At 56.7% G+C, this 18825-nt stretch overlaps 1 protein-coding gene across 1 annotated transcript in view; it reads right to left on the reverse strand.

The window, feature by feature from the left end:
* Positions 1–18825, reverse strand: part of ZFPM1 (zinc finger protein, FOG family member 1) — a 76232-nt gene extending 57407 nt beyond the window's left edge. The window contains exon 1 of the mRNA XM_011371912.2: positions 18730–18825. Within this exon, the coding sequence (XP_011370214.1) occupies positions 18730–18769 (40 nt within the window). The 5' untranslated portion in view covers positions 18770–18825. The remainder of the gene's footprint in view (positions 1–18729) is intronic.

Genomic DNA, 18825 nt, shown 5'->3' on the forward strand with positions numbered 1-18825 from the left:
GTTGCATGTGTGAACATTCTGGGCTGGGGGTGGACATGAATCTCAGATACCATGAAGAGCTAGGACGGTACAGGATGGAGAATGGTAGGTGGGTGTGGGGGTGGTCAGTGAGGGCTTCTTGGAGAAGGACGAGGAGATATTAAAGTTGTGATCATGAATAAGGAAAACTGTTCCAGGCAGAGGGAACTGTCAACGCAAAATCCGGGAAGGTGGTAGGTTCCAGTGCTGCAGCTGCGGACAGTGGGGGTGGAGGAGCAGAGGGGCTGGAGCACAAGGCAGATGGCCAGGGGTTTATTCTTGGTACCTGGGGAGCTAAGCAGAAGACTATGGGCACTGGACAGCAGGGAGGCCACGGTGTGTGGCTGTCGTGGATGGCCACCACCTCCAGGCAGCCCCCAGCAGGATGCCACCTCTTTGGCCTCAGTCAGGATCCTACCCTGCCCCAAGCCTGCCCCCTCTCTCGGGCCAGGGCCAGTGGGCTGGTCCCCCACCCCTGTCCCCAGGGGCAGGGGCTGGGCAGGGTGAGGCAGAGAAAGGGGAGGCAGAGGAGGTGGGAAGAAAGAGTGGGGCCTGAGAAAGCCCAGCCCGGCTGATAGGGGAGAGATTGGTTTCAGCCGGAGCTGCGGGCCTGCCAAGTCCACATCCTATCGCGCGGCCTGCACTTACTCAACATTCATCTCCGCTCAGCTTGGAAACTTTATCAACGCTGGAGGTTGGCGCCATCTCTGGGCCTGGCCACTCCCCACCCTCCGATGGGCCCGATAGCCACTGATAGATTACATGAGATTGTTTCACTCTGAGGACCGATTACTAATACTCCCGGGAGAGAAGGCACAGACCATGTGGCCTGGGCAGGGTGGGGAGGGCCAGGTCACTCGTGGGGCGTGGGGATCGTGGAGAACACATTTGGGGCCACGTGGTAAAGAAAGCAGTGTGTGACTGGTGGGGAGGTGGAGGGGCAAGGCCATGGTGTGGGGTGAGTGAGACTGGTGGTCAAGGTCATGGCATAGAACGGAGAGCAGGAGGCTGCCTGGGGAGAAGACTGGAAATAGTGCCCAAGAAAACAGGGGCGCCGCAGGCTCCAGAGAGATTCTCCAGATGGGCTGATAAGGCTGATAGATGGGAGCGGGGCCACGGCTAATGGAGCCGTTTCCGGGTAGCCCCCATGTCAGATGGATGGAATCGCACTGCTTCCTGGAAGGCGAAAAGGCCCAGTGTGACAGCGCCCTGCCGTCTGATAGTCGGGGTGGGAGACCCCAAGGAGGGATGGGTAGGCACGGAGCCCTCTTCAGCTCCAGACTCCGATCTCACCTGGCCCTCAGGCCCTACTGCACTGGGACCTGCACTACAGCCACTATGAAGGGGGCCTCTCATTTCCCATTTTACTGAAGAGCTGCAGCCCAGGGAGAGGTGAGAACTCTGGGCCCAGGGAGTCCTGGGTTTAGGATTTTAGGATTTCATTCACCCCTCGGGGTGGGCAGTTATTACCCTCTCTTCCAGGCCAGGTCATCCCAAATCTCTGTGGTCAGGCCTGAGAGATTCTAGTGCTCAGACTTGCGGCAACTACCCCAGGCTCTTTCTCCAGTGCTCTGGGGATGGTGTGCAGGGAGGAAGGAAGAAATTGGTCCTCTAGGTTGCCCTTTTCCTTGTTGGGTGTGGCCAGGTCCTAAGCAGCAAATCTAGTCTGCTCCCACTGCACATATGGGCGTTAAAACATCAGCCTCAAATTCAGAGACAGAGTAGAATGGAGGCTGTAGGGACCTGGGGGATGGATGGGGACTTAGTGTTCAATGTGGACAGAGTTTCTGTTGAAACGATGGAAATTTTCTGGAAACAGATGGTGGTGATGGTTATACAACCTATGGATGTACTTAACGCCACCAAATTGTACATTCGAAAGTTACAACGATGAATTTATGTATATTTTACTACAATTAAAAAATATCTGCCACCCAGTGCCAAGGGGCACACAGCAGATGCTCCGTAAGTGCCTGTTTTCTTCCTTGGGGATTCAGAGACACAGGTCCCTCCCTATCCATGTGCATAGCCCTCCACAGTGACTTGGCCTTCCCCACCACCACATTGCCTTGGGCCATTTGCCAGATGTGGAGACTGAGGCCAGGGCTTGCCACGGTCTGTCCCTGTGTCCACGGACAGGGGTGGAGATGCTGAGGGTCTGTGTCAAGTCCAAGAGGCAGGCCAGACCAGCTGACCCGTCCCATAATGGCTCTGGGCAGAGTTCTGCTGCTGGTCATGCTTTGACCCTGCTGGGCTCCCAAGGAGAGAACCGAGGCTTCCCTGGCATCTAGCTCCATACCCTGCAGCCCAAGAATATCCAGTGAGATTGGACCGAGCCCCGGGTGTGTGAAGCATGGTCCACACAGCCCCTAATGGTCTCCTCGAAGGGCCCCATCCCCATCTCACAGAAAACGAGACCTAGGCTCAGGAGTTTTAGTGACTGGCCCAAGGGGGGACCCAGTGTGTATTGGGCTGGGATTTACACCCAAGGCATGTGGCTACAGAACTGGCAACCACGACCCTTTCTAGGGTAACTGACAGTCATGACGATGATGGTCACATTGTGGCCTTGACATTACAGCTTTGAGCCAAACCCTCTGGCTTGTCAAACATTTGCTGGCATCTAGATTCCCCAAGCCCATCAGGTCAGGGCAAAGTGGAATAGAAAAGTCTGGTACATCAGAAGGAAGTGGAGAAGGAGGAAGAGGAGAGAGAAAGAAGCAGGGAGGGAGGAGAGGAGCCACACAGTTCCCTGTGTACCCAGCTCACACCCTGGGCCCAGAGGCCGTGTGGCTGTCCTGGAGGCAGGGCTAGGCAGCATGCTGAGGTGGTGCTGGCATTTGAACTAGGCCCTGGCTGTGTTGGTCAGTGCAGAGCAGGGGGCTGGCATTTCTCTTCTCACTGTGATATCTCATTCCCTGCTCAGAGCTTTGCCTCTGCTGTTCCCTCCGCCAGGAACATTCTTCCCCACACGTGCCACCATCCCATCCGTCTCTGCTTAAAGTCTGTGTCAGTGTGGCCACCTGGCTTTCCCTGACCACCAATCCCCCAGCTCCAGAGGGCCCTTCCATTGTTAGGGATTCTTTTTTTCCCTATTTCCCCACCAGCCTAGAGCTCCATGAGGGCAGGGATTGAGGCCCTGCATGTGAAGGTCACTGGGATCCCTGGTCCAGGCCCCACACACAGTAGGTGCTCAGTACAAGTCAGAGGTCAGCCTGTCTGTCCCAGTTCCCAGGCAGCCTCAGAAGGAACGAGCCCCAGCCCTGCCTCAGGGACGGGGACCTCGCTGTTCACTGGGAAGGATCCTAGTTCCTGCCCTCCGGGGCTCTGTCCATGACGTGCTCACGTGCAGGCACTAGCTATTGCTTCCAGTTTCCTTTTTCCCTTGGGTTTATTTTGCTCTGCTGGGATAGGGGCTGAGGTGGGAAGTAGATTTAAAAATCAATCCAGAGAGTATTTATCAAGCACCTACTGTATGCTGTGTACTTTTCTGGGGGAGACAGAGCTGGCAGTAGAATGGGGGGCACCTCTTAGAGAGATTTCCAGGCAGGTGTTAGGAGACCCCTCCCACACTATCCTTTCTCTTTAGCACACTGAGTCCCTCTGACCCTCACACCCCACCCCCAACCCCTGTGTGCACCATCGCCCAATCTTATGAGATGGGGAACCGAAGCCCGGAGAGGTGAGGGGCTGAGAACACACTGGCAGTCTGGTTCTGGCCTGATGGCCCCCTCCCTGTTTCCTCCCCTTAGATCTCAGCCCAAACTCGTCCTTCCTCACCTCTCTGCTATTTTCCACTTACGCGTTTTTGAAAAACACCCACGCCTGTGGCTGGTTTTTGGGTCACGAAGCCCTACTGGGACTGTGGGAGCTGGTGGGGGGCCTCTGGCCGGGCTCTGGGCTGGCTGGGCCTTACCTGGGTACCGTCTTGCTCACAAGACATCCCGTGGGGGTGCAAAGTGACTTTGAACACAATGAATGCCCCAAAGTTGCTTGAACATTTCTTACAGATACGGTCTCCTGTTTTGTAAATTTCTGAAAATGAGAAATCCGGAAGACCCCAAGTTTCTAGAATACATTACAGCCACAAAAAGAGTAGGGAAACCCCAGAGAACATCCTTGTCAATGTGTAGATGGGGAAACCGAGGCCCAGGCAATGACAGGGCTTGCTGGGGAGCACAGAAACCGCCCTGGGAGGCAGAGACGAGACTCTCCTGATTACAGAGGGGAAGCAGGTCTGACAAACGGGTTGGGACTGTCATTCATGAAGATGGTGCTACCAAGAGCCTGGCAGAACATGGTTCTGTACAAAAATCATAGCTGAGGGAGGGCAGAGAGTCGGGGGACAGCATGCACAGGGTCTGGAGGTGCCCAAACACAGGGAGTAGGAGGGGGAGCTGGCTGGCCTTGAGCTGTTCCCACCCTGCTTTTGAACTCAGTGTTCTCATCTGGGAGTCAGAGTTGGCAGCGCTGATCTAAGGAACACACAAATCCTGGCCCCCCAATTCAGGCTGTGGGGATCTGGGCTCTGAGGGTCAGCAGGAGGTCATTTAAAGGTCAGCCTGTCTAGCCTTCTGTGCACAGGCAAATGGGTGGCTCTGATAGCAAGGCCTGGAGTGATTGGCCCTTCCAGAGCTGGGGCAGGGAGATTTTCACCACTGGGGCAAGATCTGGACTGGGACACTGTCAACCATATTAACTGCTTTCAATGGAGGAGGCCCGCCCCACACACAGTGCTCAGCCAATCCCTGGGTCTCACTCATGTCCATTTGCATGCCCCATTTCCACTGGCTGCCAGCACACCGGTTAGGACCTTGGTTCCCTGGCTGATGGGTGCCTGAAGTTGTTGAGTGGGCAGGATTGTAGGGCTGGGCTGCAGGGGCTTTGGGGAGCTAGGCTAGGGCTGCTGGACTCTGGGGGTGCTAGACTTTGGTGGACTAGGTTAGGAGGGCCCTGTGCTCTATGAATGCCAGATTCTGGGGTGCCAGGATGAGAGACTTGGGCTCTGAGGGACTGGGCTGGGCTCTGGGGGAAGTTAATAGGATCCTGGGCTGGGATCTGGGAGTGCCAGACTCTGAGGGGCTTGGCTGGGGCTCTGGGCTCTGAAGGGTTGGGCTGGGCTCTGGGGGAGAGCTTAGGTTCTGAGGGAACAGGTCCCGGTGGTGACTGGCTCTGGGTGACTTGCCCGAGCCCCAAGTCCCTGACACAAAGGGCTGCCTGCCGCATGGGGAAGACTTGGGTTATAGTTCATAGTCTCCCTTTTCCTCTAAGGTTTTCTCAAATTCTCAAACTCCACCTATCCCCCTCCCCCAGTTAGGAATGATTTAGAGGGGGAAAGATTCTGAACCGAGGTCACATAGCCAGTTCCCGGCAGCACAGCCGGAGCCTCCCCAAGTCTTAGTCCCCCCAACACCAAGGCTGGGTCCTTCCCTCCAGGGAGGACCTGTAGGGGGCAACTTCTTAATTTTAGTTGCCTTGTCTCAGGGTGGGCTATTTTTTGGTTTTCTTTGCAAGATGATGATGATGATGATGATGATGATGGTGATGATCCTAAGAGAACCCAACCCCCCTGGCTTTTGCCTTAGATCTAATGACGCCACTTTCTCAGGGCTCTGTGAGTTGCGGGGCGGTGGGCTCAGGGGTGTGAGTGTGTGAGTGTGCTTGTGCTTTTGTTCCTGGCATTTTGGTGAGTGAGATAAGGGGAAACAACAGAACCGCTCAGAGCAGCAGGCAGATAGATAACAGGGATAGGACTCCTCCACCACACAGGCCTATCGTCCTGTTTATCACAGTTCCTTTTTCTTTCTTGTTGGGGGTGGGTAGGGTCGAACACACCCCCAGCCCCAGCCCCCAAGCCAAGGAACCAAGGGGTAGAGAGCCTCCTTCTCTCAGACTTCCTCCCTCAGTGTGTCCAACACATCCAGCACCCTGGCCCAGAGCTCCTGGCTAGAAGGGGTGGAGGTCCTGGGGTCATTGTCACCATGCAGACAGCAGCAGCAGCACATCTGCCCTTGCAGAGCAAAGAATCCAGCTCCCCCTCATCAGCTCGCACAAGGGTCCCAGGAGGGGATGACTCCCTGTTTCTTGGATGAGGGCAGAGAGGCTCAGAGAAGAGACACAACAAAGGTGAGGTGGGGTTGAGATTTAAACCTGAGCCTGGAGGCTGGTGGTCTAGAGACTGGGTGCTGAACTCCTACCTTGAGAAGTCCTGCTCTGGTGGGCATAGTTGAGCGGGGACAGGGAACCCACAGGGGAGTTGGCCAGAGCCCAAGGCCTGTAGTGCAGGTCTTAGTATCTTTAGCTCCATTTTACAGATGCAGAAACTCAGGCTCAGAACAAGGCAGTGCCTATGAGCCATAGCAACAGGGCAGGCTGGACCCCACATTCCCTCTGCATTCCCTCTGGCCCTGGTGAAAATAGAGGACGGCCGTCTTAGGAACAGACTCCCAAGGCCATAGAAAATAGGTTTCAGGACCACCTGTGTCACTGGTGGGACAGGATGGAGTCCTGGGCCTTACAAACTGAAGCTGTTTGTCAAAAATAGTCCAGGAAGAACACTGATGAGATTCATGGAGCACGTGTAGCCGGCAGCCCCAGGAACCCTTGCCCCTGCACATTTGTGCTCCCTAGAGAGCCCCAGAACCCTCAATGCTGTCCCCATTTCTCTCCCATCTCATTCATCAAAGACCAAGGAGGCCAGAACTGTGATTATACCCATTAGGTGAGGAAACTGAGGCCCAGGGACATTAAGTCACTTGCCCAGGCCATCCGCCCGGGGAGCAGGAACCAAACCCCAGTAACCCCACCCTACACTTGTCTCCTTCCCCTGCATATGTACCCATTTAACTGGAAATAGCTGACTTCCCTTAGAATACTGAAAGAAATCAAAACCCAAGATAGAAAGAAACCTACTTTATCACCAAAGGAGCCAATTTTCTGAGAGCAGATGTAGAGGTACCTATCATCCACTGTTCTTGGGCAGGGCTGCGTGGCCTGGAGTAGTCACACACCTTGACCAGGCCTCTAAGCCAGAGTCTCTACTGCTCTCTCCCACGCTGTGTGACCTTGGGTGGGTTACTCAACTTCTCTGAGCCTTGAGTCTTCCTCGTAGTAGAAATGAGGTCAGAGGTGCCCTTCCTAGGGCTGCTGGGAGGACTCTACAGGATAACACAGGTTAAGTCCAGGCCTGGCATATCCCACACTCAGTAAAGGGAGCTATTACCTTTACTGAGTATACTGCCATTAAGATTATTATAATTGGGGAGTCCCAGAGCCAACCAGAAATGTTGCTAACTGCCCATTCAGGCCTCCTGCCTCTGGGCTCACAGAGAATCTCATTTCTCAAGGGTCATTTTAAAAATCAATGCAGAAAGAGGGGAAACGGCCAGCTGCCCTGTGGCTGCTAGGAGCCCTGTAGTTCCTCTGGAGGACCCTCTGCAAGTGAAGGAGGCGGGCTTGGCCTGGCTACTGTCCCTGAGGGTATGCCAAGGCCGCCAGGGCCTTGTTTTCCCCTCCTGCACAGCTGGGGGCTGGGTGTCCCTCTCCACGAGCTGGCCCCCCCACAGCTGCCTCACCTGTCCCTCACTGGGAGGATTAGCCACACGCCGGCCCTAATCGCCGCTAATCGCACCATCAGCACCGGATCTTAGATCAGCTGAAGGAGGCAGCTTTATCCAGACAGACGCGAAGATGGCACCTCAGTCCCATCTGGGCGCCGCCGTCACTCACGGCAGCTAGGCTAGCCACCAGAAACAGGATGGCTGGGGATGAGGTAGGGAGACGACTGGGAGCCCTTCCCTTCCCCAACTGGCAAATGGGGCTCTGCTTGGTCCCTCAACATTTATTGGGCACCTACTGTATAACTAGGCACTGTTCTAGGTGTCCAGGAGACAGCAGACCTGAATAGGCAAAATTCCTGCCCTTGCGGGGCACTGCATCCTCTCTTAAGCCTGGGCCCGTTTGACAGTTGAGGAAAGCGAGGCACAGAGATGTGCCCCGAGAGTTAGAACCCAGGCAGCCAGGTCCAGACTCCTGGCTCTGACAAGGTTTGAATTCCCCCCACAGAGGGCTTGCCCCCAGGCCCGGGCACCAATCCCTCCAATGTGATTCCTTCTTCTCAGGGAGGCCTGCTCTGCCTCCCTGGCCAGGCCTTGGGATGCTGTCTTTGTACAGAGGCTTAGGAGGTGCATGCTGGACGCTCCAAGGTGCACAGCCGGCCCGGAGGCCAGGAAAGGCCCGGGAGAGACAGCCAAAGCCTCCCCTCCAGGGCCCCCACCCTCCCCACCCTCCTCCCTACCTTCTTTTTCAAAAACATAATTTATCTGTGTATTATCAAGAAATCCAGACACTTTAATCAGTGAGCTATGAAGTCAGAATTTCCATTCTTATCTGCGGGAGGAGTGGAAATGGAGGAGATAGGAGCAGAGCGGATCGCTGGTGGGGAATGTTAATGGGTGGAGAGGCTGGGCTATTGGCCACAGAGACGCCATATCTCCCCCATTATCAAGGCTGTATCTTGCCAACCATCTGGGTGCAGTAATGGGGCCAGTTCAACTTTCCGAGTTATCACAGGAGCTGAAACCTGCGCCCGCCAGAGGCCCGGACCGGAGACAGTTCGGGGCAGACTGGGCTTTGGCCGGCAAAGCTGGGAGGCAGAAGGGAACCGCTGGTCTGGCCAGGGCCCCTGAGCGCTTGTGTGCGTGCAGACCCTCAAGGCCACTGAAGTGAGTGTAGGGAATCCCGCTGCTCTCTGGACAAAGATTTGATTTTAGTGGGGCCAGGTGTGGGCATACTGCATAGGAGGGGAAACTGAGGCAGGAGGCCACCTCTGGGTCCCAGTGGGGCTGGGTGGTCCTAGGGCCTTCTGAGCTGTGCCAGGCCTGGTGTGTGTGGGGGGGAGGGAGGGCGGGGGGGCAGAGTGGGTACGGCTGGGGCGTGAACACCCTGCTCTCCTACCTTTCGACCTGTAGGGTCCCCTGTTCACTGCCTAGGGCCTTTTCTAGGCCCAAGCCCCAGGAGCAGGAAATATCAGTAGGGTGGGGGACATTCTGGTGGGCTTTGCCCCTGTAGGTCCTCACCTAAGGCTCAGCTCACATTCCATAGACCCTTGGCAGCCTGGGGAGCCTGGGGTATGTTCTTGTGCCCCTTAAATGCTGAGGGCCTCCCACTTCCCTCAGGGCCCTTGCACGGGACACTTGTGGGGTGGGGTACTCAGGGCCCATAAATAGAACACCTCTGTCCATTCAGAGGAAAAGGTCCCCAAATGCACTCATTCCAAGCCCCTGGAGACTAAGTGTTCCCACTCAAAGAGGGGCAGCTGTGGTGTGGCTCATGGGTCTCACCCTAGGACCCCTTCTGCCCGGATCCCCTGTCTGATAACTGTGGTTCTAGTTGCTCTCCTGCAGCTGGAATGCTGGGCAGTAGGCACCTTAGTCCAGAGAAGGGAAGGGATTCACCCAAGGTCACACAGCCAGTGAGGAAAGCAGGAAGAGCTGGATGCTGCTTGGAACCACAGGAAGGTCTCAGATTCCTGGACTTGAACTTGGATGTCGCCAGGCCTAGCAGGGAGCTAAGAGCTCTACTCTGAAAACCGCCACCATAGGCATCTTTTCCCTCTCTGCAGTCCTGGGTCTGACCTTTAAATTCTCAAAGCCTTAGTTTCTCCACTGTGCACTGGGCTAATCACTGAGCCTCCCTTGAAGGCTGCTGGGGGGAAGGGTGTGAGCTCATGGATGTAAGTCCTGGGCACAGAGCAGGGGCTCAGTTAATGGCCAGTGAGCCCAGTGTGGTTGAGGGACGAGCTTGGGGCCCCAAATAAGCTGGGGGCAGATGGAGGAGGCCACGCAAGGCCCTATGGCTGCCCATGGCTCTGAGGATTGGCTTTAACCCCTGTCTCAAGGAGCTGAGTGCTGATTACCAAAGCAGCCCAAAGACCAGCTTGAGGGGGCAGCAACGGGCCCATCACTCCCTGGGGGCTAAGAATCCACAATACCTAGAATGGATCCACCGTTGCCTATGAGGCCCTGTCCCTAGCAGGGGGAATTCTGGCAGCTCTTGTCAGACCCTCATTGCAGGAAGGAGCCAAGACAACCTGGCTCTGGGGCCCCTTCCCCTCTTGCTCCTTGGGTCTGACTTACAGGGTGGGGACTTGATGGAGAAAAGGGAAATTGCGGCAGATTAGGAGAGCTGGAGGTCTTGAAGTCAGACACCAAGAGGAATTGTTAGGAAGCAGCCTGAGGGAGCCTGGGGAGGGGAGAGGTGCCCCTCTATCTTCTTCATTTTAAATTCTGTTGAACAATACGGATGACACACCAGCTCTGGCCTAGGCTGTACCTCCTATGTCAAATCTCATTCGTCTCATTGAGATGTCTAGGGAGGTCTGTTTCATCTTGTAGAGGGAAACTGAGGCTCAGGGAGGCTCGATGACTTACATGAGGCCCAGGCACCATCAGAGTTCAGGCCAGTGTCCCCATGACACCCCCATCTTGCAGAGACAGAGAAAGGTTCAGGAAAGTGAGATAATTTCTGGATACCTGTGGAGTCCAAGAGCCTTGACCCCAGGATTCTACCTGTTCACAGTGGTAGCACCCATATTCAGAGATGCTCCCTGTGGCCTCTCCTCTTTCCCAGGAAGCAATATACCTGCCAGTTATGAAAGGGGTAGCGGGGAGTGGCTGGAACACAAGGACCCAGGCTGATTGCTGGGGCAGGGCTCACACAGACCACTCCATCTATCCTGTCTCCACCTCACTCATAGGCTGTGTGACTCTGGTGCAGCCACCTACACTGACTGATCCTCCATTTCTTTGTATGCAAAATGGGTTGAGAACCCTAACTGGAGAATCGTAGGAGGGGATGCCTGCAAAGTGCTTAGCAGGTAGGAGCTTGCAGACGCTGGCTGGCCGGCTGAGTCTTTGTCTTCACTCTAACTCCTGAACTGGAGGAACCAAGAGCACCAGGGCTGGGCTGGGCTGGGCTCTGACCAGGCCTGGGCTCACGAAAGCTGTATATCATCACCCCATCACCTCTTTTACAGGTAGGGAGACCCAGGCTCTGAGAGTCCACAGGCTGCCAGCCCAGGGTAGGCAGAATGGAGGGACAGGAGGCCAAGAGGAGGGCCGGCTTATCTGCCTCACCGGGCTCTGGCCCAAGGTCAGCTGCCACATTCCTGCCTCAGCGGGGCCACTGCCTTCTCCCAAACATGGGGTTTTGGGGAGGGAGAAGGAGGAGGGGAGGAGAGGGGCTAGAGAGGCCCTAGGAGGATACAGAACAGAAGAGCAGGTGGCTTAGGGGGCTGAGTGGGCACTGTCCAGGGAAAACTCTGCCCACCTCTGGGGTCCACAGACCCAGCTCCTGTGTCATGAGGCCTCAAGCATGTCACAGTCTCCAAGGGCCTCAGTTTTCTCACCTATAAAATGGGTCAGTCAATAACGATGATGATCATAACAGTAGGGAAGAGCCCTGGGCAGGAAAGGACTGAGATGGCTTAGGTGTGAGGCTGGCCCAGCCCAGGGTGTGTTATAGTCAGGGCACCCTTGCCCATGAGTCCTTCTTAAAAAATGAACACTGTAGCTCTTGATGGACACCGTAGCTCTCAGAGCTACGGTGTCCATCAAAGACACAACCCTGGGTCAGCACTTTACAGTTTGCATCTGAGATCTCACAGACCCGACATAAAGGCCCCAGGAGGGAGCCGCTCTTATTAAGCTCCTCCTTCAAAAGTAGGAACTGAGGCATGAGAGAAGTCATTTGCCCACAGGGTCACAGCGAGGCCAGGACTCATGGCTGAGCAGTGACCACTACTGCAGTAGCCTCCCACTCTAGAGGCAAGGGCTGGCCTGAAGCCCAGAGGACAGCCCAGGCCTGGAGCTCAGCACCCCGGCTCCCTGCTGTGGGGGATGGAACCCTGAGGTCCCCAAGGAAAGGGTCTTTGTCTTCAGCCCACCTGGTGGACCCATGGACAGTTGTGGTGATGGGAGCAATATCACCCAGTAGCACACAACCCGGGTCCCCACCCGATCTGGGACCTCGGGTATGCTCCAACAGCTGCTGTTTGTTGACACCTGCTGTGTCCTGGTGCTTGAGCTCTCAGCACAGCCACTGGACCAGGCATCGTGTTGCATACATTCTACAGATGAGAGACTCAGAGCTAGGAAGGGAAACACTCACCAAGGTGCTCAGCTGGAAAGTCATGAGCCGGAGTTGAACCTCCAGTCTCACTTGGGGTTTCTAGCTCAGATCCGCATGCTGAGATGAAAGGTTGGGGTGAGAGTGGAGGCTGAGACCCAGACCTCCCTCAGAGTTAGCCCATCCCCCCCTCCATTTCCTCTTTGACCCAGGCAGAACTCAAGTCCCAACCTCTTGCAGACTTTATGTCCTCATTTGAAAAATAGGGCACTGGACTGGGATGTGCTCAATGGGCAAACTGAGGCAGAGAGGGAGCGCCGCACTGATGCTGCCTGGTTCCCTGGCAGGAACCACTAAGTGTGCCTTCCTACGGAGACCCCACCCCCTCCTGGACCTGCTCTCCCAGGCTGAGCCAGGCCCACTGCTCTCCTGGCCCTACCAACTACTGCCTGGGGGCCCCCAGTAAGCCCACCTTCCTCTCTAGGCCTCCAGCTCCCATTCCATCTGTGAAATGGGCACAGGGACAGAAGAGAGTCTGGGGTCCTCTCACTTGGCTACCTGGCCTTGTGGCTCCTCAGCTCTGGGTTGGCTTGGTTTAGACCCATCCAGAGCTCACTGTAGGTAGGGTAGGAGGTGGGGGCGGGGGGAAGAACATTATCAACCACTCCTCAGTGCAGGCCCTCTTCTTTCTGACAGAGTAGACCCCAGCCCAGTGAGGGCAAACAATGTGTCAAGGTTGCACAGCCTGAGTATCCACTTGGCAAAATGTGGTGGGGATGAGCAGGAGGGGAAGGCTGGCAGGAAGAGGGGTCCACAGGGTTGGGGAGTGGGTGGGGGCACTTCCCCGGCAAGGCCCTGCATATGTTTTACTCTCTGAGTTTGGGTAAAGGAATTTCTCCATCTCATATAAGCTGGAAACTACAGATCTGACCCAACTGACCACAGAGATACTGCCAGGAGGAGGAAGAGGATGATTAGTGGCATCTGTTTCAGATGACGTGTATTTCCCTTCGATTCTCACAGCTGTTCTCAGGGGCTGGCAGATGGGGAAAACGAGGCTCGCATGGGGAAGGCACTGCCCCTAGTCCCACGGCAATAAGTGGATCCCAGCCCACGTCCACTTCATGCCCTGTATCCATCTGATCATTTAGCTGACAGAGAGTTCTGAAAGGCCCACTGTGTGGGCACAGGACAGACCCACTCACTCCCTGCTCCCAGGGAGTGAGTGATCACACAGACTGATGAGGTCACTTCAGGAAGGGTGGGTATGGAAGTCGGGGAATGACCTGCCCGTGCAGAGCTCTGAGCAGCCGTGCAGAGGACCTGTGGCTGGAAGAGACCGAAGGAAGCCAAAGAGAGAGATCCTCCCAGCCTCGGCTTGTGTGCAGCCCTGATGAGGAGCTCAGTCCTGAGGGGAGCTGCCCCTACAAGTGTAGGCTCTCTCCTTCTCACAGGGCCACATGCAGTGTAGCTTGAAAGGAGCTGAGCTCTTACCAGTGGGGTCATCTGCTCCCTACTGCCACAGTCAAGGACACTGAGGCCCACAGAGGGCCAGGAGACATGGAGGTTGACTTTCTCTGCAAGGGGAACCCCCTTCACCCCAGGGTACTCCTGCCTGAGTGGGGAGCAGCAGATAAGGTCCAGAGAGCACACATGTAGCTGTGGCCTCAGTTTCCCCATCTGTGAAATGGGGCCAGGGGCAGCTTCAGGAAGATACATGGGTATGGTATCTTCCCGGAGCCCAGCCAGGTGCCCAAGTGTGGCTTGGCTGGCCTACATGAGGGCCCAGGCCTGGGTCTATGGGGTAGGTGATAACAATCGGCGAGGCAACAGCTGCCTCCAGGAGGAGGCCTGTCGATGGCAGATAGGCCGGCCGGGAGTATTATTCACGAGCCCGTCAAGCCCCAGGAACGTCTGGTTGGCATAGAAACAGGAGATAAGGGGTACAATTAATGGCATCGCATTCCCTCCTCCTTTCTTCCCCAACTGACCCATTTAAATCGCTGGCAGTGCTGGTGCCATGCTGGGCTCCTGGTGACCTCCGGGGAGGGGCTGGCTGGGCGATCAGGGCTAGGCCAGTCTCAGGCCCCTGGGTAGGACTGGGTGAAGTCTCCCCAGGGGCCACTCCTGCAGAGGAATGTCTTCTTCCATGGGGAACTTGGCAAGGGCAGGGTTGGGAAAGAACCCAGAACACCTCTGCTCCCCAAGGCCATTTCACAGGTGTGGAGACTGAGGCCTGGAGAGCCCAGAGGCAGGCAGAGGTGCGAGGACTGTGGGAAAGCAGTGTGATATTCATGGATATACCGGTTCAGAGTGAGGGGCCAAGCTACCTGCATTCCAATTCTGGCTCTGCCACTTTCTTGGATGAAAAACTTAACCTCTCTGTGCTTCAGTTTCCCTAGATTTAAATGATGATAAGAATAGGACCTGCTTTAAGTTAATATGTGGCCTGGCACAGAGTAAGCTCTGTAAGTATTAGCTATTATTAATATCATCATTACTATCGAATGAGCTGACTATCTTTCCTGAGGCCCAGGAATGCCAAGAACAGTCCGGAGCTGGGTGAAGCCCCACCATCAAGGGTGGGAGGCTGGGCTCCAGAGTGCACCAGTCCACATTCAGGAGTGGGGGTTGTGAATAAGTCCCTCCGAAGGTCTCTAAGTCCTCTGTCTCCTTTGCTCACTATAGCTTAATCCTCATGCCCTCCAGAACTCTGAGGAGGGTGTCAAAGCCAGCTGAGGGCAGGACTTAGGTCCCTGTCAACCTCTGGATGACAGGGACTGTCATACCTGTTTTTCAGAGGCTATGGCAGGCATGGCAAGCAAAGTAACCTGCCTATGATGGCTTGAGTCAGGGGCAGCCAGGTCGTCACAGCCCCCTCTTTCCTCGCCTCTCTGCCATTAGAGTGGGGCGATGGGCATTACAAGGTGGCTCCTAGGAGCTAGGCAGACTCCAGGTGCCTCCCACACATGGAAAGAGAGTGTGCATGGCCTGTGCCAACAATCACGCTTACATTCATAAAAACTCACACAGAGAACACCTCATCTCCTTTCTGGGCCTAACCCTGGCTCTCCCATAACTAGCCCTTGCCAGAAGGCACTGACTGTTAGTTCCACAGGTGGGCGTCAGGCTGCTGGGGAGAGCAGGCAGGTGATTTTGAAGCTCGGAGTAAATTAGTCATCCTGTGGCCACCAATAATTTGTTTAATCAAACTCTGAGAATGTGTGAAAAACACATCATCTGAGATGGAGCTGGAGCAGCTGTTAGGGCTGGGCCAAGCGGGACTGGTGGGGCTGGGCAAGGCCCAGCTTCTTCTGAGAGCCCCTTCCCTGGCTGGCCTTGGTTTCCACTTGGTATCTGGTATCCATGGTCCCCAAAGACCCTCCCACTGTAAAGGCCCCTCGACATCCCTAGTCTGACCTGGGGATTCACTCCTGTCGCCGTTTTTCAGAAAGGGAAACTGAGGCCCAGCCCCACCTTCCTGACCTCATTCTCACCTCCTTAAACAGGCCAGCCCATCCCTAGCATCCCCTGCCTCTTAGCTCCCCACAACAGCCAGGAATCATCACTTTACTTTTCAGAGTTGGAAAGTGAGGCCTGCCCATTGTCCCTGGGACTCCACCATGGCTGACCTCTTCCTCACCTCACTGGAAGTCCCCCCATTCTAGGAAGTGTCCCCAACTACTTAATATACTCCATCTGCTCTCCACTGCCTACCCTGTATTGACTTTCACACTGCCACCAGCCTCACTCCCTCCTATCTCACCAAGGTGGTGTGACCCAGTGCTTGCATACAGCAAGTGCTCAATAAAGACATTCTGAGTGAAGCAAAGCAGATCTATGAAGATCTTCTCTCCTGATTTGGGGGACTTGCTCAAAAAGATACCAGCACACTGGAATCCCCCCAAAACTCAGCCTAGGGAATAGAAATCACCTCGATTTTTTTTTTTTCAAGAAAACTCCAAGCAAGTTACACCTCACACTTGCCATCAACGACACCAACCTCAACATGATTCAAGGGGAAAAACACCCTCTTTCCTGCTGGAGGTGCCAACCCTACCCCTGGCTATCTCACACTATCTAATAGGAATCAGGGGCGGGGTGACCTCCTCCCCACTCCAGGCCAGCACAGTCACTTTTCTTTCATTTTGATGGACTGTACCACCCGCAGGGGGAGGATCACCTTCTTGGCAATGAAGTGTGTTTGGGATAAAAACTCGCCCAGACAGACGCACCCTGGCGCAGATGCCAACTCCTCTTGCCCCTGCCTGGGTCCGAGGCCCCCACTCGCCCCAGCTGCGACGCCCCTAAGCTGTTGTTGCCTCGAACCGGCGGGGCCTGGTGGCCATAGATAAGGCTTCTTATCGCTCTTGGCGATCGCCATCCAGCCAACCGGCCCCAGCGTTTATCGGAGCTCACATCGACCCAGGGGAGAGGAAGGCTCGGCGGGCCGGGGGAGCCAGGGGTCCCGGGCTGCGCCCTGCCCGGCGCTCCCCGCCAGCGCGGCCCGGCCTATCATCTCAGCCATCTGGCCGACCAAGGCCGAGCTCCCGCCTAGCCCTACCCCGCTCCCACGTTTGAAGTTAATAAATGGAAGCGCCTATCGCCGCCGCCATCGGTTACGCGCCTTATCAGCGCAGCACATCTATCTCTGCGCGGAACAAAAGGCGCACAGAGGCGCGGGCAGCTGTGCCCTGGCTTTGGTGGGAGCGCGGGGGGCGGCGGCCCCAAGCTCGGTCCCCTCCCCTCTGCACCCACTGCCTGGTTGCAGGTGAGACCAGTGCGGCCGGCGCACAGCTGCGAGGTCCGCACGCACAGCCCCGGGCAGAGGGCGGGAGGGCGGGCGCCGCCGCTTGGTGACAATCAGCTCTTGCATCTTAACTCGCAAAGATCTGCGGTGGGGAGGAGGCGCCCGGGGCCGCAGGGAGAGTGCCCGGCCCCGCCTCCCAGACCCGGTCCCCTCCCCTGCCCAGGTCCAGGGCGCGTGGAGGGTGGGAAGCGAAGGCTCGCTCATGCGCACGCTGGGGTCCCTGTCCCCAACCCGCGCAGCTCCGCCGACCCAGCTGGGCCCGGGCGCTCACCCTGCTCGAGGCCTTATCGGCGCTGGCGATCGGTTCCCAACCTGCGATCTCCTTGCCCGCGCTATCTGCATTTCTCATCACGCCGAAACACACACACATATGCACACATGAGAACAGACCGAACAGAGGCGCACAGGGGAGGAGGGGAAAAAGAAACCAGAGACCGCGCGCAAATCGGGACCTGTGGGTGGTTTTAATACTTCAGTTGACTTGATAGAAGGCGACTTTCTGAAAATAGGTCTCCCTGGCACATTGAGGCAATCGGGTTACGGGAACCTGGATTCACACTTGTGTTCCCACTTCTTCCCGGGACCTCTAGAATAGACACTCCCCCAGGAGTTTGCACTTGGGGTCCTAGTGGCAGTGGTTATGTGGACATAAGTGGCAGTGTCCGGATGCCTGGGGCTGGGAGTGGGCCAGCCACCGCTCATCGCCTCCCAGAAGGCCCCGACTACCTGCCAGTCTGGACTGGGAGATGCGACCCCCGGAGGAAGTCTGGCGCCCCAGCCCTGGATGTCAAAGCATTAAGTTATTATTGGCGTGGAGTGGGGAGCAGCGCTTCCTGTGCGCTCGCTCTGTCGCTCCTCGCGCACCCGAGTGGCCCAAAGGGTACGGGGCACTTTTATCGCGGGGGCATCCGCAAAGTGGACATAGCGGCCGGATGGGCAAGAAACTTGGACGCGTGTAGAGGCGACCCTGGCCTGGAGTCGAGTCCCCAGGAGACCCCTCTCTGATTTGGAGCAGCCCCTCGGATGGAGGGCGTGTGTGCCCACAGGCATCCGAGCACACCTTCTGCGGCCTTGGCCGGGTCGGACCTTCAGGATGCTGTCTTTGAGCTGGGAAGGCTCGAGTTCCAGACCCTGGCGACAGGATGCGGGGGGTCTGAGTGGCTGGAGCCCAGTGCTTGGGCTGCAGTAGCTGCACAGGACCCCCACGCCCTACCCTCGCAAGGCATGCGGCTCTGTGGCCAACAGGAGTGGTGGTGGGCGCAGGGCCGGTCCCCCGCCACTTGGCCAAGCATTTCCATGCGGCCCTGGTTGCCCCCTCTCCCTCCTAGGTCTCTCTCTCCCCCTCTAGATACAAAGCCTGGGAGAGTCAACCGCGCAAGATAAGATCACAATTTCAGCCCGTCCCGACAGAGCGATCTTATCAGGATGGGACTTGCAGAATGGAATATTTTAAACTTTATCTGGGCCCAGATCGGGGCCACCTTATCGCCGCACCATCTCGGAGATGCGGGGGAGGGGCAGGCCGCGAGGTGGGCGCGTCCCCAGCCACCGCGCTCCCCGCCCTCTGGGCGGACACCCCTCCGAGCCGGACCCCCGGTGCCGAGACGCGGGGGCCCAGCCCGCCGCTAAGATTAGATTACCGCGCGCTTGGCACAGAACGCGGGGGGCGCGGCGCGGGGTGAAGGTCGCCAGCGCGGCGGACAGAGTGGGACGGGCGGAGGCTGGTGGGGGACCGGTGGGGGTCGGGGCGGGAGGGCGGGCAAAGTTTGACTCACGCTTGATCTGCCGGGGGTTGCTCTGTTTCCTCCTGGACATGTCTCCGGCGCCGCGTGCCCTCCCGGCGGCCGCCTCTAGCCCCTAGAGGGCGGCGG

This window comes from Pteropus vampyrus, unplaced genomic scaffold (assembly GCF_000151845.1).
Source record: "Pteropus vampyrus isolate Shadow unplaced genomic scaffold, Pvam_2.0 Scaffold196, whole genome shotgun sequence".
NCBI lineage: Eukaryota > Metazoa > Chordata > Mammalia > Chiroptera > Pteropodidae > Pteropus > Pteropus vampyrus.